Here is a 21,144-nt window from a genome sequence, read left to right as displayed (position 1 = left end):
CACCTCTTCGACGGCACAAACCTCTCCAATGGCCACCGACGAACAACCTGAGATGGGTTTGGAGCACCCGACGCTCTTGTTTCGACCAGCAGAAACCTTTTTGGCCCCGAAGGATTTACCCAGTTCCTCCCAAGCCACCGCCAGCTCGCCATCATCACAGAAGAGACCAATGGACTCCGTCGACCATGGGGCTTGCACTTTGAAGCATAAAACGACCACGGATTGTAGACTCAATGGCACAGGGGTGCCGTTTGCACCTGGCCCAATCATTGGGGCAGCTTCTAAAGCTCCGATTCTTTCTTTAGGTCTCTCTGAGACCTTATCTAGGATCCTATGCACTGAGGTGGACGAGGTAGATGATTCCTCTATGGAGGGGGGGTCTTTGGAGGTATGGTCACCTTATGGGTCAGATTTACAGATTGTTTGCAAGGAGCTAGGGGCTAAGACTCTGTCAACTGACCCAAGTGAACCCGAGGATTCGCCTAGCCCTCGCTACTCGTTGCCACCAGCAGGTTCATGGGCTGATTTGTATCTGGAGTGGGTCCTCCAGAAGGCCAACGATATGCGACATTGCTTGGGCATATCCTATGAGGGCTTTGAGGACCAGATGCAAGCTTTACTCATAGCAATTCAAGCTCGTAGCTTTGGAGGCAAGAAAGACAGGGAACTTAAGAGATTGACATGTTCCGTAAACTATGATGCTCGGGAGGGTAGCGTGAGTAGTTGGAGACACAAGGATAGGGTAAATCTTGGTGATCCACGAAGCACAAAATTCTCGCATGGAATGCTCGCGGCTTGAATGACCCGAACAAATGTCTCTCTATAAAGAACCTCTTGCGAGAATGGAAGGCTGATGTTATTTGTTTTCAGGAAGCGAAACTAAAGTTCATTGATAGGCTCATCATCATAAGCTTATGGAATTGTTCTTATGCAGGATGGACCACCCTCGCTTCTAAGGGCGCCTCAGGGGGTATTCGTAATGTGGGATAAGAGAGCAGTTAATTTTGTTGAGGAATGCATCGGTGAATTTTCAGTAGCTTGTTCTTTTTCGAATGTGGACGATGGTTTTTGTTGGGGCTTTGCAGGTGTTTACGGGCCTAATAATGACAGTAGTAGAAAACTTCTCTGGGATGAGCTGGCTGGCCTTTGCAGTTGGTGGGATATCCCGTGGTGTATAGAGGGTGACTTCAACATCACCCAGTTTCCAAGTGAGTGGTCCGGGGTTTCTAGCACAGGTTCAGCCATGGCTGATTTCTCCTCACTCCTTTTTGACTTAGACTTGGTGGATCTCCCTTTGGTAGCGAGAGATTTTACTTGGTCAAACAGAAGGACTTGGCCGAGGTTGGACAAGTTTGTTGTCTCTTCTTCTTGGGAGGTCCACTTTCCCACTTTATGCCAAAAGTAGCTTCCCCGGCTTTGCTCATATCATTTTCCCATTTTGCTAGATTGTGGGGGTCTTCATGAGGGAATGAGATACTTTAAGTCCGAGAACATGTGGTTGAAGATAGATGGGTTCCTTGAGAAAGTTAGGGCATGGTGGGCCTCTTATTAGGTCATGGGTACTCCTAGTTTTGTTCTTGCTGGGAAACTAAAAGTTTTGTAGCATGATCTAAGGAAATGGAATTTGGAAGTCTTCGGGGAAAATTAACGACCAGCAAAACAATTTATTTTTGGAGCTGCAGCAACTTGATGCAAAACAAGCGGCAGGGACATTGTCGATTGATGATAAGGCAAAAAGATTAACTGTTGTTGCTAAGCTAGAGAAAATTACTCTTATAGAAGAGATTTCGTGGAGACAAAAGTCACATGCCCTTTGGTTGAAAAAAGGGGATAGAAGCACAAAGTTTTTTCATAGAGTTGCCAACTCTCACCGTAGAAACAACGCCATAGAGGTCCTTCATGAGGAGGGCAAGGTCGTAGTGGGTAGAGATGCGATTAAGGATCATATTGTCCACTTCTATGATAAGCTTTTGACAGAACAGTACTTTTGGAGACCCAAGGTAGATGGGCTAGTTTTCGATTCCATTGACCACACAAGTGAGGCTTGGTTGGAGAGGCCTTTTGACGAAGATGAAGTGCTTGGTGTGCTAAGATATATGAACAAAGATAAAGCCCCAGGACCAGATAGCTTTCCAATGGCTTTCTTTCACACCTGCTGGGATATTATTAAGGAGGATCTCATGAAGTTTTTATCGAATTTCACTCATTTATGAAATTTGAGAAGAGCCTTAATGTCTATTTCATTGCCCTTATTCCCAAAAGGGCAAGATCAGTGGTTGATTTGTTAGCATGTTAGCAAAGATGTAGGGCCAATTCACATATTGAGGATGTATGTAGGATGTTTCCTATATGTATCATGTGGTGTTTATGGATTGAAAAGAATGGTCAAAACTTTGAAGATAAGGAGTGTTCTCATATGAGCTAAGAAGCTTCTTCTTCCATACTTTATTTCTTTCGGCATCCTATTGTATACTTAATGGAGCTCGCTCTAATGACTTTCTTGTATCTCTTTCTACCTCCTTTTTATGTAACTAGGTCTATGCTGTTTGTATACCTCGTGTACTTGAGTTATGCCTAATTACTTCTCTCAATAAAATGTTATTTTACTTATAAAAAAAAACAAATGGTCAACTGATCAACCCAATTTTGCAAATATAACACCGGCTAATAAATCTTGGGCTCTTCTTATATATTGAGGGTGTGTGAGTGCAAGATCATTTGTCAACAATGAGGGTGTACAGCATCACCAATCAAAACCAAAGACATAAACATATAAGACTTAAGTGCGCCATGAAAAGCTCAAAACAACCAATATTCAAATAATAGTCACACCATATTGAAATCTCAGGTGGAATATCCATATTTTATAAAGACAGCTTTAGCTGCCAGCTGGGATCAATGATTCTTCTTACTCAAAAGTCAAGGGCTAGTACCTCATGATCTTTTGCCCTCCCTTCTCGTTTGAAAAACCCACCACTGAGAAAAAAGGAGACAGAAGATATAAAAAGACTCTTACTTCATGAAACAAGTAAAATAATCATTGAAGTGCGGAATTAAAGGTTCAAGACACACCTAGTCCGACCTGCGGCTGAAAAACGCTCTTGATAATTAACATATAGAGGAAAAAAGTCTGAGGGCTCACTTGGAACATCAGCCAAACAAACAGATGTGTGCACAATCTGCATGAAAAAATATGAATCTGTTAGCTCTTCAGGACACATAGTCATTGTTCTATTCTTATTACGGATTATCTTCTGTTTACCACAGAGACCAAGCACTCCCGCCCCCAAAAGCAAAGACCGAACAACCGCTGGGTTTTGAGGATACGTCTGAATAGGAATGCAAGCTCCATTTATTGATAAAAAAATAAAAAAAAAAACCCAATTGGTCATATATCTATGATTACTAGCTTTATCATATTCTATTTTTAATTTATAAACAAGAGTGATCTTAAACTGTTTAATCAATTGAGTAATATAATGAATACATCAAATATTTGGTAGAAGACAAGACATATATAAATTGAAAATTAAAAAAGCCATATCAAAAATTAGGGGTGTACAGAAACCGAAGCCACCGGCCACCATCGATGGGAACCGACCGAAACTGCTGATGAACCGGTCAGCGTATGGTAAAATTTCTTCAAAACTGACCTACATCGGTTTGGCAGCAATTTGACCCTGTTTCAAACTACTAAACCGGCTGACATAATAAGCTATATATATATATTTTTTATTTATACCTTACTTAAACAATGCCTAAGTGAAACGGCGTCGTTTAATATTTGAAGTTAAAAAAGAAAACTAAATGAAATGGGCCGTTTTGCTCTAGGGTTTAAACTCGCACACTTCTTCTTCTTCCTCAGTTTTTCTTCTCAGTTCTCTCTCACAGTTTTCATCTCTACGCCGCCTCTCTCTCTCTCTCTCTCTCAAATTGCACCTCTCGGGGTCATCTCTCTTTGTCTCTCACCCAATCACTACGGCGTCATCACCTGAAAATAGCCTCCATCGCCACCGAAGACGCCGAGACCGATGTAGACGATTTTCTCTCCTTTCAACGGCCAATTTCGGTCGAGATTTACATGATTTCAACACATTGGTACGGTTTCGGTTTTGGGGAAAACCGCACCAATACGTTCGGTTTTCACCCCTATCAAAAAGACTTGGTATTGGGACATTTGTCCTATATGTCCAGTAGAACATAACTAAAATTGACTACAAAAGTAAATTTATGAATTAATTTCTTTTAACTTAGAATTGATTTAATTATTTAAATTATTTATAAATTCTAATTTTAAAGAATGTATAAATATGGATACTAAGGATAGATACCTTTGATAGCTAATCCAATAATACGGTAGTAGCATCTAAATGTCCACATGTACTATACACGCTTTTCATGGTTAACCATATTATGTCATCATGTTAATAGCGATACTCAACTACGCCTAGCTTTAATAGATGTTTAGTATCTTTAAAAGCACTCTTAAAGCATATGTTTTTTTTTTTTTTTTATGAGTAAAAAGTAATATTAATAAGAATAGGCATAGCCCAAGTACATGAGATGATATATAAAAGATAAAACCTATCTAAATCGTACTAGTAGAAATAAGGAACTCATGAAAATTTAGGCCATTAAAGTCTACAGCTAAAGCCAAAAGAAATAAGGTATGGAAAACAAAAGCTCTAAGCTCCTCTAGTGTCCAGCTCCTTGTCTTCGAATGTCCGCTCAGTTCATGCCAAATGCACCACATAATGCAAAGAAGAATCATCCTCTACACTTCCAAAAGAAACATTGTAGCCGGTATTACCTAACATAATTCCAAACAACTGAACACTTCACTCCACATGGCACTAGCTATCTCACAATGAAGCAAAAGATGGTCTACTGTCTCGCCAGTTTTCTTGCACATACAACACCAGTTTGAAATAATTACCCAACGCCTTCAAAGATTATCAGTTGTCAAGATCTTACCCAAGGCCGTTGTCCAAGTGAAGAAAAGTGCTTTGGGGGGCAACTTATTCCTCCACAAGCTTCTCCAAGGGAAATATGAATTAGGTAGCAGAGTAAGGACCTTGTAAAAGGAGCAAACCGAGAATGTACCTTTACCTACAGAAGTCCACCACAACTTGTCAACTCGCATTCCATTTAGTCTCACGAAATACACAAGGCTGAAAAAAGTCTCAAAGATGTCCAACTCCTAATCTCAAGCTGCTCTACTGAAAGTGACATTCCATTAGATTTGGTCCCCTGAGCAAATCATAAGATCCGCCACTGACGCTTCTTGATTCCATGCCACAGAAAACGTATGGAAATGAGTCCTTTAGAGACTCCTTCCCACAACAGATATCCTTTCAGAATTTTATACGAGAACCCTCGGCCACCACAAGTATAGGATGGTGAGAAAACACCCCCCACCTCATCTTATGTGCTTCCATACCCCCACACCATAGGTCCCATTCCCCTCACTAGTGCTCCAACCCCCCCCCCTCCCCCCCAAAAAAAAATTGACTGCCCAAAGTGCTTCTGGTTCCATACTATATCTCCAAAACCATTTCCCAAGAAGGGCCCGGTTAAACATTCTCAGGTTCTTAATCCCAAACCCACCATAGGGGATTGGCCTGCACACCTTATCCCACCTGACTAAGTGAAATTTGAATTCATCCCTCATCCCACTCCATAAGAAGTCCCGATAAAGTTTTTCAATTCGTGCCACCACGCAAGCTGGAATAGGAAATAAAGACAAGAAAAAAGTTGGTAGGTTAGAAAGGGTGCTCTTAATAAGAGTCACCCGACCTAATTTAGACAAGTACATTCTCTTCCATCCTGCTAATCGTCGTTCTATCTTTTCAATAACTATATCCCAAATAGATAGTGCTCGTGAGGTAGCCCCCAACGGCAATCCCAAATTGGACATGGGAAGAGAAGCAACCTTACACCCAAGTGTACTGGCCAAATGCCGAGTGATACTGGCGTTCCCAACTGGTACTAACTCCAATTTCTCGAAGTTCACTTTCAGCCCTGACGCTACTTGGAAGCATAGAAGGAGAACCTTCAAAGCCCTAACTTGTTCTTGCTCAGTGTTGCAAAAAATTAGTCTCATTTGCAAAAAGTGGGTGGGAAATCGATACAAGGCCCCTATTCCGGTCCCCTACTAAAAATCCATCCATAAAGCCATTTCTAACCGCCGCCGATAACATCCTACTCAAGGCCTCCATGATGACAACAAAGAGAAGAGGAGATAGGGGATCTCCCTATCTTAGTCCACTCGAGTTGTTAATGAAACCCTCTGGGCTGTCATTGATCAAAACAAAGAACTTTGCAGTAGAGATACACCATCTGATCCATGAACACCATTTTTCCCCAAAGCCGCATCTTTTCAACAAGTAAAGAAGAAATTCCCAGTTTACATGATCATATACATTCTCCATATCTAGCTTACAAATAATCCCTGCAAATCCAGATTTTAATCGACTATCCAAACACTCATTAGCTATAAGCACAGAATCCAGGATTTGCCGACCCTTTATAAAAGCATTTTGTGGCTTAGAAATAATCTTCTTCAAGGCCACCCCTAGCCTATTAGCAAGTATCTTGGCTATGATTTGTAAACCCCATTTATCAGGCTAATGGGTCTAAAATCCTTTACTTCTGATGCACCAGACTTCTTCGGAATCAAGGCAATAAAAGTAGAATTCAAGCTTTTCTTAAACTTTTCGGCCAAGAATAGCTCCTGAAATAGATTCATAATGTCTTCTTTCACAACCTCCGAACATGTTTGAAAAAACCCCAATGAAAAACCGTCTGGGCCTGGCGCTTTGTCTTTCACCATTTTTCTTACCACCCCATACCTCATCTTCCTTAAACGCTCATTCCAACCACGACGTTGTTTGTGGCTAAATAGAATCAAAACCGAGTCCATCAATTTTTGGTCTCCACCCCACTCTCTGTGAAAAGATGCTCAAAGAAATTTACCACATGGTCCCGGATCACTGGGGCCTCCGTGCAGTCAGTACTATTGATGTTTAGCAGCTCAATGGTGTTGTTTCTCCTATGAGAACTAGCCACTCTACGAAAAAATTTTGTGCTTTAGTCCCCTTCTTTCAACAAAAGAGCTCTTGATTTCTGTCACCAAGTGATATCTTCTAAGGATAATATTCTTTCCAACTCAGAGACCTATTCTGCCTTGCAGGAGACTTCATCGGGAGTGAGGACTCTCTCCTTGGTATTCTTCTCAAGATCCTGTAAATCCTCCAACAATGTTTTCTTTTGCTCCCCTATGTCACCAAAAGATTGAGAGTTCCAAAACTTTAAGTCATTCTTTAAAGTTTTTAATTTACCTACAAGTATGTAAGAGGGGGGTCCCATGAAACTGATACGAAGACCACCATTGCCTTACCCTATCCACTAAACCTTCACTTTTCAGAAACATATTTTCAAACTTGAAGTATCGTTGCCCTCCTAGAATACCACCTCCATCTAACAAGATGGGAAAATGATCTGAACAAAGGCACGGTATCCTCTTCTAACACACCTTTGGAAAATGAGATTTCCAATCTAGCCAGATTAGGAATCTATCTATCCAAAACCATGTCTGACTATTAGACCAGGTAAAAGGCCCACCTATAAGCAGGAGATATACCATATTCAAGTCAAAATACACTCTAAGAAATCTGACATGGCAGGTCGCACACCATGGAAGGTTCCACCAACTATGAATACCAGCAAGTTCCTCCCACAAAAGATTTCTTACGCTATCCAAATTCAGACCATAAACACTTGCAAAAGCCCACAAGAAATTATCCCCCACCATCTTGAAGGAGCAGGCCACTGTGTATTCCCCAACAAACTCCTCCATTTTCATCAACACCCTTCTATCTCACATGACAAGAATACTACCTGAAGCCCCATTTGAAGCCAGATAAACCCAATCCACATACGGACGACCCCACACACTTCTCACTAAATTTCTGGTAACCAATTTCAGCTTAGTTTCTCGTAAACAGACAATGTCCGCCCTCCACTCCCAAAGCAAGTTTTTTATGCGAAGACACTTATTAGCCCCATTCAACCCACAAACATTCTAAGAAATGATTTTCGGCTGCATAAAGGAACTACAATCTCCTTCCCCTTGGACCTTTCATGGCTTGAGCTACCCTCGTTCAAAGACCATTTAAGTCTTTTAAGCTCCCTCTGTTTCTTGGCTCCAGATTTCTTGGCCTGAGCATTCCCTGCCTCAATAGATGTAAGACGAGCCAAAAATTGCTCTTCGTAACCCGTACAATCCATACCATAACATGTTGGACTTCCTTTACCTTCCGAGTAACAAGTCAAAAACCTCAAATTCCTCAGGAAATAAACAGTTTAAAGAGAAAGGATCCCCATCGCCTAGAGTCTCCTCACCCCCAAACAGAGTACTTTCTCCCTCCCATTCAACCATTGTACCCACTTGGCTATCCACACTAGCAAGGGTAAATACTGGGGTGTCGGGGACCACCATTACCTCATCCCTGGCCTCTAGAGGACTCAGAGATATCCCCATGAAAAAGTCTTCCCCGTAAACCTCTCTCCTCACAACCCCTTCTTCTAAAATCAGTTGATGTGATCAACAAAGGCACTAAGGACCTTCACCTTGGAAGGAAAAGCTTCGAGGGTGCTTATCAGCAATTTCTGCCCATGCAGATCTGGGCCACCGGCACAGGGCTCACCGATGGGCATGGAGTCTCCAACGGGATTACGGGTATAGATGGGTTACCATTGAAGCCGGGTTGACCCCCCTCGTTACGGGAAACGCAAATCAGTTTCTGTTTTTACCCCAAGTGCTGAGGCCTTGTGACAATCTGGGCCTATGGGTTCATGAGACGCACCAAAAGAGTTTATGCCCCCACGGGCTTGCTGCCTCCTATCTGAGGCCTTACACCACTTGGGCCTACCTTCATCTCATCCCCACCCTCAGTTAGGCCCAATACATGAGCAGCGCCCAACTCTTTACTAATTAACCAGTCAATTTTGAAATGCAATTCGTGTAGTTGTAACTTAGTTTCCCTAAGGACACTCAAGGTCTCTCCCTTTGTCACACCACCAATGTGCCTCCTACCACCTCCTCTGGGACGAAAATAAAGTTCCTCCTCCCACCTCCCCCCAATTCCTCCACCACCATATAACGACCTTCAGCATTAGAGCAGCATCGAATTAAAAAACTGTGATTTCCTTCTCGGACAATGGAGAAAAAATCCTTCTTAACAACCTTTGAGCACGTTTCCATGGCCTTAGCCTACCATTGCACTAAAAAAGTCCTAGCACCACCGACTCCTCTCAGTAATAACCAAGCTGTCCCCCTCCTTCAGAAGAGTTAAGGATTTGGACTCAATGATCAATTGCTTAGCATGACCCATCCTAAGCATGACCCCAAGCATGAAAGCGATGATTCATGCAGTTTGAAGATTTGAAATTGACAAGTGTTTTGTGTTTGAGTGATATTTGAGAAGAAAATTATATCATCTCAGCTCATTTACCAAACGTACCCTAAGAGTTCTAGAAACAGCCTTAAAGCATATGTTACTCGCATAGATACTTGCAGCAATTATCTGTTCATTCTGTTCATTCAGCCTCTTGGCCAAATAATACTACATGCCAAATGCAGGATTTCTAGCATGTGTATGCAATTATGCTGTGGCTTTAGCACTCCATTGTGGATGGACCTGTTACCGCTAGCTCAAGGTCTTTTAGCCACTCTAACGCACCCTAGTCAGGTCTGGTCTAGGTCCCAAAAGCAAGCTTTTAGGGCCTCAAACTTACTCAGTGTTTACGGGTGAATGTGGATGCATGTGGGTTGTGTAATTACCCTTGTTTTTGTCCAGTTTTGCTTGCTGTAACTCCATGATATGCCTTGACACTTACAAAACTTTGAGTCATTGGGGGCAAGCATACAACCTTATAAGCTTAAAATATTTGTTTAGGGAGCTCTAAACAGCAGCCCTTTAAGGCTGTCATAGTGATGCACTAAGCTGTAGTCTTATAACTTTTCACAAATCAATTCCATCTCAAAGCTAAGGTACAATTTATGCATAATCATGTTGGATAATATAGTCAGCTTATAAATTATATTGTTGAAACAAAGTCATAGAGAAATCAATTTCCTTTTCACTTCCAAAGAAAGCATTAATTTATCAAATGCTAAGCCTTGCTTCCAATGATCAATCTTTCATATGTCTATTATCATAGGATAAAACTTATAAATCATAACAAAGCCTGAACAAGTTCTTAGCTTGACTTAAAAACCCGTCTACCAAGGAGAAAGTCAAGTGGCAGAATCCCACTTTGGTTTCTCTGATAAAAGTTCAGTTCCTTGCCCTTTCTAGCCTTAAAACTCAGCGTATTGTCATATAGAAACAATGAGGGAAAATTTGGATTCACTATAGATAGAAAACTCGAAATGTAGGGAGAGTACTCAATGAAACTTACTTTGAATTCAGTTTGAAGGCTGCACAAAGGTGAACAACATCTAGGAACCATTTAAGACTTGAAATATGTGTTGTTTGAGTGTAAAAGGACTAGAAGACAGGGCTAAATTTCTGTTCTGGCTGCTGGAACAAAACAATGGCTGTTTCACTCAAAATTGAAGAAACCTACTTTTACATACCAACTAGCGGCGGCAGCAAGAGGAAAAATAAATTGCAGCCTAGGATTTCAAATCTAGGAGACTCTACTCTGGATAGAGGCATCACAGGGGAAATCTCCGACTTTAATTCCTCTTTTTTTGGATTTTTTATGAGGAAAAGATTGAACTCAAAAGGTTGTTGCTCACCTATGGCTGTGGCAGAACCGGCAAAGACTTCTAGTATCTTCTCCTTGAATTCTTGATGAAAAGGTTGAGAGGAAGTATGACTAAGAGGGGCAACAGGCATTGTTAGGGGTGTAATGTGATACCCTCATATGATAAGATTGAGGATAGGTGATGTATAGGATCCCAAATTGTTTGGGAATGAGAAGTTCTTGCTCTTTATAAGATTCCAATGGGACTCCAATTGTATCATTGACTAGTCATTTTGGAGTATAGGCAATGTGGTTTGGGGCTTCCATTGGGGGCGTTACATGTAACCAATCCAGTTTTGTACATTTTTTAGAACCGAACCAGTATACATTGGTTTTGAAAATTGAAGAACCAATACCAGACCGATTAACTACTGAAACCGGAGCTTCTGGTTTTCCGGATTCAGTCCGATCCAGTCCGGTCCGGTTTTTCCAGTTTTACGAATTATCTATGTTAGTAATAATATCATGTTTACGTATACTAAACCATTGGTTATTTATATTATAGTATAAGTATATTATTTTATAATAATTAATACATACTAGTATAGTATTGAATTTAACTATAGTCTATATTCTAGTATAGTCTATATTCTAGACTTTTTATATGAGTACATATGATCAAATGTGTAAAAATGTATTTACAAAAAGAATATATATATTATAATTTATTATGCCAAAAAAGTATTTATCATTGCTATATATATATATATATCAAAAGGAAGTTTATATTAATAACTTAATATTAATGTTTATGTTTAAGATTAAAATTTAGATGTTATATCAAATGTTATATTAAGAATTATAAGATTAATTTTTATGCTATATTAATTTTATGTTATAAGATTAATAGACTTGAATAATAAGATTAGAATTTCATGTTATATGAATTAGCAATTTAACATATAATATATGTAATATAATATTAAAAATTATATATACATATACAGGTCCAGCTTGGATTAAACCGATTTTCAAAATATGAAAACGGGTACCGCACCAGTTTTGGTTCTTAAGAACCAGCACCGCACCAAACCACTTACAAATCGGAACTGAATCCACCGGTTCGATCCGGTCCGGTTTAATCGATTTTTTTTACACCCATACGCATTGGGAAGAAGGTTCATTTTTTAAAAGCAAAACTACTGTTTATATAGAGGAAAACCTTCTGAAACTAGTTTTTAGGAGTGGACCTTCATAGAAACTTCCATATTCTGATTTTAGGTAAGGCACAAGTTCCTACATATAGTCGGAGGTCATGACAGTCCTGATTTGGGGCTTCTAAAGTCCTGAAACTCCTAGCACAAGATATGTCCCATTACTAAGATGAAAGATCCAAAAATGGAAACCAAGTACTTGGTTACGACATTCTCAGCCACACCACCGTGTCATCACCAATGCACCACCACCTGTCACCCATGAACCATCAGGTCTCCCTAACTCTTTGAAACCTTTTCCTTTGTTCACCATTGCTAACACACCACAATGCCATAGGCCATGTCCCTTTATAATAGTCTCTTGATTTCTTGGTAGCCAAGCAAGGTAAGGCATGAGTTTTTCCTCTATTAGGTTTTTCTTTAGTTTTTTTTTTCCAAAATCAATGTAGCTCAAGGTTTCATGGACAGGATCCAGCAAAATGCCTGTCCACTAGGGATATGACCAATGTCGGCCCCCGTTGGATGCCAACCTCTGCTTAGGGGTGGATATGCACTGGGGTGGCTAATGTCAATATCTACCCATAGCGTGGTGATCAGCCCTAGCAATGCATATTCCCACTATCTGATGTCATATATTAATAGCTAAATCCTTATGTATTACAACTTTCGGTTTGAGCTTGCAACACAATGAGCCACTGCTTATATGCCAAGTAGATAAGGCTATGCCATGATATTGTCATTTTGTCTTTTATCTTAGAAATTTCAATCCAGCCTTCTTCATTCAAGATCCACATTAAAATAATTTTCCTCAGCTTCTTAAGTACAGCCAAAGTAAAGCAGTTCCAAGTGCCTTACAATCTGAAACTAAACTTCATTGTAACAAGAAAAAACAACAAAGAATTTATTTTAGCAGTAAATTTAATCTAAAATGTGAAAATCTTAATAAAACTCCAATTAAATTATTAGCAAAGGAGAACATACAGTTTCTCCATCTGTTACTGTAACAGCACCACTTGCTTGTCTTCCTATATGGCCTGTCTCAACCAAAATCTGCAAAGAATGCAATAGGAACTTAGAAATATATCCAAACTACATAATTTAGCATACCTTTCTTCATACACAGATATCTACAACAGAGTTCTAAGTAAAATGAAAGGTCTACATTGTGAATAAGGTTCCATTTGTTTTGACCAGAAATTTCCACTGAAAAAATACTTCAATGTGAATTTAAATTCTTAAGGGTTGATGAATACAAGTTCGGTACTTTCCACCCTCTCAAAGATCCAAGTGCTAGACTAAAACTACAAGCAACCCTATTAAATATTTAATAAAATGATCTCCGAGCTACCTTCCTAGAGACCTAATTTTGTTAATTTTATGAAGCAACTCTAACTACATTTCTAGGGCAGGTCTTAGACATTTTAAAAAATTATATGATTATTCCTACAAGATAAAGTAGACCATTTCTAAAATCCCAAAGACACCCACCAAAGAAGTAAAACCAAAATCCTTCAAAAGAGTGAGTCCTGACTGCACAGTGCAACCACATGGATAACTTTTATTCTTTTTGTGAAATCACCACTTGTTAAAAGCTTAAACTAATGAGAAGATATAGATTTTATTATTTACATCATATTCTTAACACTCCCCCTCACATGTGGGCCAATCTATCTCTCAATGAGTAATCCCAACACATATGGAATATTTAATTAAATTGGATGAAGTGTAGAGTCAGAATTCGAACTCAAGACCTCTGCTCTGATACCATGTGAAATCACTACTTGTTCCAAAAGCTTAAACTAATAGGAAAATGTATATTTTATTATTTATCTCATATTCTTAACACTTTTGACAAGTAAAATAATATTTTATTGAGAGAAAAGTAGGCATGGCACAAGAGGCACACAAAGAGAAAACCTATCTACAGGCTAAGAACTAATAATGGATACAAGGATTTTTTTTACAAGTGTAATGGATACAAGGAAATTATGAAAACTAGCCCCATTAAAATCAATTACAGTAACCCATGAAAATAAAGTGAAGAAAATTCTCTTAAGCTCATCCAAGGAATACTCCCAATCATCAAACCACCAAACATTTCTCTCCATCCAAATACACCACAAAAGACAGAGAGAAATCATTCTCCACACAATATCAATTTGGGGGCTACCCAGAAGACCTCCCCAACACCCAAAAAACTAAACTACCCATTCCACTCCAATTCAGTTGAAGATGTCATTCCACAAAAACCTAGCTACCTCATAATGTAATAGCAAATGATCCACCATTTCCCCATTTTTCATTCACATGTAATACCAGTTCATAACAATAAGAGTATGTTTGGGTGTTGAGCTCATCTCAGCCTATCTCAAACCAATCATTGATAGGATCTACTACATTTTCAACTTCCTATAAAAAGTTAAAACATATTGTAACTTACTTAATACATTCAAACATATCTCAATGGACACACAAAACCCACTCAAACATCTTAACTCACTACTATGCACAGATCAACTCAGATCATCTGAAATCACCTTAATACCAAAACACAACCTAAGACTACATTTTCTCAGATTATCAGTGATAAAGATTTACCCAAGGGGGCAGCAATCCCCCAAAGAAAGCTATACCTTACTTCTATATAGGAATAAAGATTAATTTTTGTCTTAATGTTCATAGCCACATTTGTTAATCAGGAAAAGGGTAACTGGAGAAAACTAAAAAAGTTGAGTTTGAATTGATATTGTAACATCCAGACCCAGATTTTTTAGGCTTTATACGTTTGGACTGCAGGCCCATTTTTTTAGCTTTATTATTTGAGGATCTCGTATTGAGGAGTTAGGATTGGATATGAAATTATGGACCTAGATTCAAAATAGAGTAGGTTCGACTCATTAGGTCCATATATGGATGGTTAAACCCAAGTATTTACTAGCCAAAGCCCATTTGATTTTTGGCAGTTAGTTTCGTGATAATTGGAAATCAGTGCCATTTATGACTCCTAGTCATTACGATTCTTAGACTTTTTAAAACAGAGTTAAATTCGTACAGCCCTATTATTAGGTTTTTCAGGTCCCATTAAAAGAACTATATGGCTTGAAAACTAGAAAAAACAGAAGCTGTGTTGAGTCTAGAAAGTTTTTATATCAATCCCATGTGATGTTCTTCAAGAAGACTAATCCCTAACTCTAGATAACTGCTGCAATTTCAGGGAATTGAAAAAAGAACCAGACTCACCCTATCAAGTCCAACCCTTTTCCAGCTTGATTATTGACGCATTTGTTATCAATAGAAGAAAAGAGGTAAGTAGCATAATCATACCCTTATATTTTTTTTATAAGTAATAAGAAAATTTTATTGACAACTAAATAGGCATAGCCCAAGTACACAAGAGGAAGTATACAAGAAAAAACACCTTAACACAAGCGAGGAACTAGAATAAGCTAAAAGCAAATCATGAAGATTATCTCCATTCAATACAAGAGCCTTTACCCAAATACACAAAGTACTAAAGAGAAACTCTCGAAGTTCAAAGCACCACCCATTTCTTTCCAACCATAAACACCACATCAAACATAAAGGGATCATCCTCCATATGGCAACAATATGATGACTCCCCTTAAAACCTTGCCAACAAGCTAAGAGATCCAACACTTACTTAGGCATCACCCAAGCAATACACGTCCTACCAAAAATCTCCTCCCAAAAAGTCTTAGGCACCTCACAATGAAGAAATAAATGATCAACAGATTCATCATCTTTCTTACACATGAAGCACCAATCCACAACAAAAAATCGCTTTCTCAAATTATCTGTGGTCAAAATTTTTCTAAGGGAACCCAACCAGCAAAAAAAGGCCACCTTACTAGGCACCTTAGATCTCCAAATGTATGTCCAAGGAAATTTATTAATGACAAGTCAACGCCTTATAAAAGAAGCTAACTGAAAATCTGGAATTACCAGCATGAATCCACAGCAAACTATCTTCCCTGAACAATCTTCATGTCATAAAACCTTCCAAAAAATAAGAAATGACATTCACTTCCCAATCATGCACATCTCTAATAAATTTACATACATTGAAGAGTGTTATTTAAAAAGAAAAAATAGCCATTGCAGCTTCTTTATCTCTTCCAATCCTAAAGAGGGAAAGAAAAACATTCTTGAGAGCCGTATCCCCACACTAAATATCATTCTAAAAATTAATCCTTGTTCCACCAGCCACCTTGAATTTAATATGATTAGCAAATTCCCCCCAACCAATCCAAATAGACTTCTACAAACCCACACCATACACTCCTCTAACTTCATTAGAACACCAAGTCCCCCACACCCTCCCATATTGAACATCAATAATATTCCGCCATAACGCACCCCTCTCAAGATGATATTGCCATAGCCATTTTCCAAGAAGATCTTTGTTGAAAAGCCTCAAATTTCAAACCCCCAATCCTCTACAAGAAACCGGTGAACAAACTTTATTCCAACTCACCAAGTGAAACTTTCTTTCCTCCCCATTACCACCCCACAAAAATTCCTCTCAATTCTATTAGCCACCCCTACAAGCAAAAGAAAAAGAGAAATGAAATACAATTAGACAACGTACTCCTAATCAAAGTAATTCTTCCCCCTTTAGACAAATCTATCATTTTCCAACCAGCCAACCTCCTCTCGATCTTCTCAATCACACCATCCCAAATCATCAAGATTTGTGAGGAGCTCCCAAAGGACAACCAAGATATCTCATAGGTAAGGATGAGACCTTACAACCCAAGATATAAGCCAAATCCAAAATATTCAAAATACAACCCAAGTTAACTCTAAGGCTAGAAACAGCTTCAAAACAAAACAAGAGGGATCTCAAAGAATGAAGATGATCCTGATTAGTCTCATTGAAAATTAAAGTACCATCAGTGAAAAGAAGATGTGAGACTTTTATGCTACCCCGAGACATATATTAGTCAACGGACACAATTCCGAAAGTCGGTAACACTCCTAACCAACGGGAAGGGGCTGTTACTGAAGGTTTTCGGCGTTCCGCTCAATTAATTCACTAATACGCAAAACAAATCTAGAAGCTCAAGGAATAAAGAAAGATTTAGCAGGCAAGGGATTCTATTTAAGTTGGAGGCGGCACAAGAACAATGGCAAGGCCAGGATAAAAGAATTTATGGGGTCGTTTCAAGTGTAGTTGTTTGGCACTACACCTTTTTGTGATCAATTTGATAAGTGGCCAAGTGACCTACACCTGTTTGGCACTAGAAACATGGATAATCAGTACCGGGTACAAGCTGAGGTCCTTTAAATAAAAAGAAAGAACAAACTCTTCATGATAAAAGCTATTACCAGTGGGGACGTCGATAACTATATAAAGAACGAATGAAAATACGGCCAAAAAACTTTTAACGAACGAGAGAGAGAGAGAGAGAGAGAGAGAGAGAGAGAGAAGAGAGTGGCACAATGCGAATGCAAATTCCTCCAACTTACATGCCTATCACCGACCGGGATTTTGACCGAGTACGACTGGGGAAAAAACAGCGCATCATCGCTGGCGACCGACTCCGCAACACGGGGTTCTTCAAGGGCTCTGATGCCGAAGAATCCTTTGCTCTGCTTCCTCCATAGAATGCAAGAAAAGGAACGGTGCTCGGGTTTCCTTGGAAAGCGATGGCAAGAGGGAGAGGAACCAAGTTTGGAATGTGGAAATGGAGAAAGGAGAGCGGAATTGGGAGTGTTGCAGAGGATGCTAGTGCAACGGTTTACTAACATTTTTCGCAATACTCTTCCCTGCTGCGTTGCAAAAAAGTTGCTCTGCTGCTGCTGCTGCTGCTGCGTCAGTGGTGAATGCTGGAAGTTGAGCGGGAGGGCAGGGAGGCCGAGAGCGTTCGAGTCTGCCAGACTTATCCTTTTGATTTACAGGCGCGCAAGGTTTTTATTTTTTAATTATTATTATTATATAAAAAAAAACAAAACAAAATGTGGGCAATTCCGGACCCCCCAAACAGTAGCATTTTGAGGTTAGTATTCTCATTGTTTCGCTGTTCAGAATTCTAGTCTGAATTTTAAATTTTAAAATGAAGTATTAAAATATTATTATTATTTAAAATTTTAAAAAATTAAAAAAAATTTAAATTATTTATTATATTTTATATAAAAATTTAAAAAAATTATAATAATAAATGAGAAATTTGTATTTAAGATAAAGAAATTTTAGTGGTCAAACTGAACCAAACTCTATTTAGTAAAATTATTCTATTTTATTTTATTATTATATTTATTTTATATTTTTACATAAATAATTTAATTTTTTTAATATTAACATAATAATAATTTAAAAAAGTAATATTTTAATAATATTTTATTTAATTTTTATTTAATCTCATTATCTAAACTGCACCATAGAATACAATCTAGTTCACCCTCGAGACCTCGAGCTTCACCGGTGGCCCTCATTTTTAATTTTTAATTTTAAATAACTAATCGAAATTCATTATATCTATTATAGTCAACATTTTTGCAAAAATCAGTTTATCTATTATTTATTTAAACTTCATTGATTTTATATTTTTCTTCTAACTAAAATTAAGTATATAATATTATAATCTTGTATATTAATATGATTGTAGTATCGCATAAATTGAAATAATAAAGACCCAAATTGTAACATTCGGCCTCAATGTCAAATCCATTTTTTAAATAATTTTGAATTTATACGGAAGAAAACTCTACTTGAGATTTATGAGTATTTTTAAAATAAATTAAAGGCCTAAATTTTATTTTTTGGTGGATATCAAATTTTTTTGAGCTTACTAAATAGGTTAAAATTTTTAAATATTTTTGAATTAAATGAAATACTTTTATGGGTCGGGAAAATTAATGAGACAAGTTTGATTATTTTAGAGATTGTTTCAAGCCAAAAAATTCAAGGAAAAAGCCCACGTCCGAAACCCAAGCCATGTATAAATATCAGTACATGCACAAATATCTATGTAATTTGCACTTCGTGAAGACGCTACTTCTCTTTCCCGACCTGGTGTTGCTGCAGCCTTTAGTTCTTCAATAAAACTCCTCCACAAATTCTTCCCACGCAAGGGTCTGCCCAACCCCATGTTGTAGCTACCCCACGTGAAGTTCTAGCAGCCCAGCCATCCATCGTTTGTAGCGCCGCTAGACCGGTGCACTCCCACTATAACTCCTATTTTTCTCTCTCTCTATCTACGTTGAAGAACCAAGCACAGTATCTTTCACGTTGCCCATCTTGAGACTATGCAGTGTTGTCCCTGCACAAACCATCGCTGCTACTATTGGAAACTTGCATGTCCACTTCATCATAGAATCCCAGCCATTTGTCCCCTGTTTTAGCCCCCAAAAATAGAGCATCAACAGCCCAATGCTCATCTCGTTTGGAGCCACCACTCGGTGCCAGCCCCCTCCATGTCGTTACCATTGGCATAGAAAACTTGATAGGCACTCCATGTTGCTCCAGGTTTGCCTTGTCCTTCTCGATAAGTCACTGGCAACATCTCTGTTTCGCTCTCTCTCGACTTACTCTATCTCTCTCATGTGTCTCTCTCTCATCTATCTCTCTATCATCAGTGCTCAGCTGCTCATCTTGCCAGTAAAACCACTACATCCGCCCAGCTCCGTCGCAACTCCTCGTGGTGAGTCTCCATCGCACTTGGGTATCTCAGGTTTTCAGTAAAAATCTGTGTTTAGAAGTGGCCTTTTATTTTTGAAGTAGTATAGGTTTTCTTTTAAATAAAATGCTTGTAATTATGTTGGGCCTTGGTTATTTTTCATTGGGCTGGGGTTGTTTTTGATTAAATTTAATTTTGGGTTAGGGTTATATTAAGTCCATGTTCGAATGAGGATGTTCTTGTTTCATGACTTTGTCTAAATTAAGTATAAATGCCAGCCATACTTTCTAAGTTATCGAGATAGTTTAAAGTTTAAATAGCATGAGATGTTAAGTGAAAATCAATGTTTTGAGAATTTTTGATATTTTAGGGGTTTGAGGAGTTTAGATTTTTAGAAAAAATAAGTTATTTAGCGTTTCAAGTTTAAGTATTGAAAAATATGTTAATTTCAAGTATTTACAGAATTACGTGATTATTTTATAGGTGACGATTAATAATTGTTCGGTTTTATTGAAAAATTTCTGAAAAGCTAAGAAATATAGGTAAGTGGGATTCATATGCTAAACCTTATACAAAAAGAAAGTGAACTGAGGTTGGTTTTGAAAATGTGTATGATATGTTTTTAAAAGAAAATGTGAAAAACAACTTCAGTTATGTATTTTTGCATTAGTCATGAAATCTATATGAAAGAGAAAAATATTTTTTGACATGACTAGTATAGACATGAACAATATTTGACATGTTTATAAAATGTGTAAAAGAGCGAATATGATATTTGATAATTTTGTACATGTTATATGAAAATGTTTTGGATCTGTTTTGATCATGTGGAAATGATATGAATATGTTTGGCGCATGATTTGATATGATACAATATAAAATGATATGATAAGATGAAGAAAAATGTGCAATTTTGAATATAAATAAAAAAGTCTTTGATCTAATATGAACAGTTGCTATCAGAGCAAAGTCATGGATAGTGATGAGCAGGGATGGTGGTAGAGTCCAACTTATGATTCTCACCTGATGATTTCTGGCACCTAGGAGCTGTAGAGATGGTGGTAAGCTAGGAAGGTGGTAGAGTTCCGCCTGTGATTCCAATCAACATTGCTCTGACAAGTAAATATGTAGTCAATCTTTGAGTGTGAACAGTTGATTTTTTTTTTATTATTATGAAAAGATTTAAAAGTCACTCTGATTTTCTCATAAGATATTTTGAGAGGTGCATATGAAGTTGAAATATTTTGTTTCTGTATGCTGAATTTTCTGAAAAGGCTTATGTTTTCACACTAGTATAGTTTATTTGCTTACTAAGTTATTGATAACTCACCCATTTATCTCTATAATATTTTTCATATGATTTTGATGATATAGCTGGGGATCAGTAATAGAGTATGTGTAACGTCTGTCCTTATAATGGATCCTTTAGAAATTGATTTTAATGAAAATAGACGGGAATTAAGGTTCCTTTTGAAATTTTCTCTTCTTTCATGCCAAGATACAAAATACTCCACGTTTTTAAATAAAACTCATTT

At 38.1% G+C, this 21,144-nt stretch overlaps 1 protein-coding gene and 1 long non-coding RNA gene across 3 annotated transcripts in view; one reads left to right on the top strand and one right to left on the bottom strand.

Moving 5' to 3' along the window:
• Positions 1-17,888, bottom strand: part of LOC122275644 (polyribonucleotide nucleotidyltransferase 1, chloroplastic) — a 61,261-nt gene extending 43,373 nt beyond the window's left edge. Inside the window, exons 1-4 of one of the 2 annotated variants that reach the window (XM_043084788.1) lie at positions 17,460-17,888; positions 12,951-13,019; positions 3,073-3,179; positions 2,934-2,976 (exon numbers count right to left, since the gene is read on the bottom strand). In XM_043084788.1, coding sequence (XP_042940722.1) covers positions 2,934-2,976; positions 3,073-3,179; positions 12,951-13,019; positions 17,460-17,741 — 501 coding nt within the window. In that variant the 5' untranslated portion in view covers positions 17,742-17,888. Of the gene's footprint in view, positions 1-2,933; positions 2,977-3,072; positions 3,180-12,950; positions 13,020-16,880; positions 17,074-17,459 lie in introns of those variants that run through there. The other variant, XM_043084789.1, reaches the window with a different exon arrangement.
• A 1,098-nt stretch (positions 17,889-18,986) lies between these two features.
• LOC122275197 lies at positions 18,987-20,728 on the top strand. Its single transcript, XR_006228497.1, has 3 exons — positions 18,987-19,458; positions 19,569-19,633; positions 20,563-20,728. It is a non-coding gene; the product is annotated as an uncharacterized LOC122275197 (long non-coding RNA).
• The last annotated feature ends 416 nt before the right edge of the window (positions 20,729-21,144 follow it).

The sequence above is a fragment of the Carya illinoinensis genome, chromosome 9, assembly GCF_018687715.1.
Source record: "Carya illinoinensis cultivar Pawnee chromosome 9, C.illinoinensisPawnee_v1, whole genome shotgun sequence".
Taxonomy (NCBI): Eukaryota; Viridiplantae; Streptophyta; class Magnoliopsida; order Fagales; family Juglandaceae; genus Carya; species Carya illinoinensis.
Note: the sequence above shows the minus strand (reverse complement) of the source record. Positions and strands in the feature narration are given on the sequence as shown.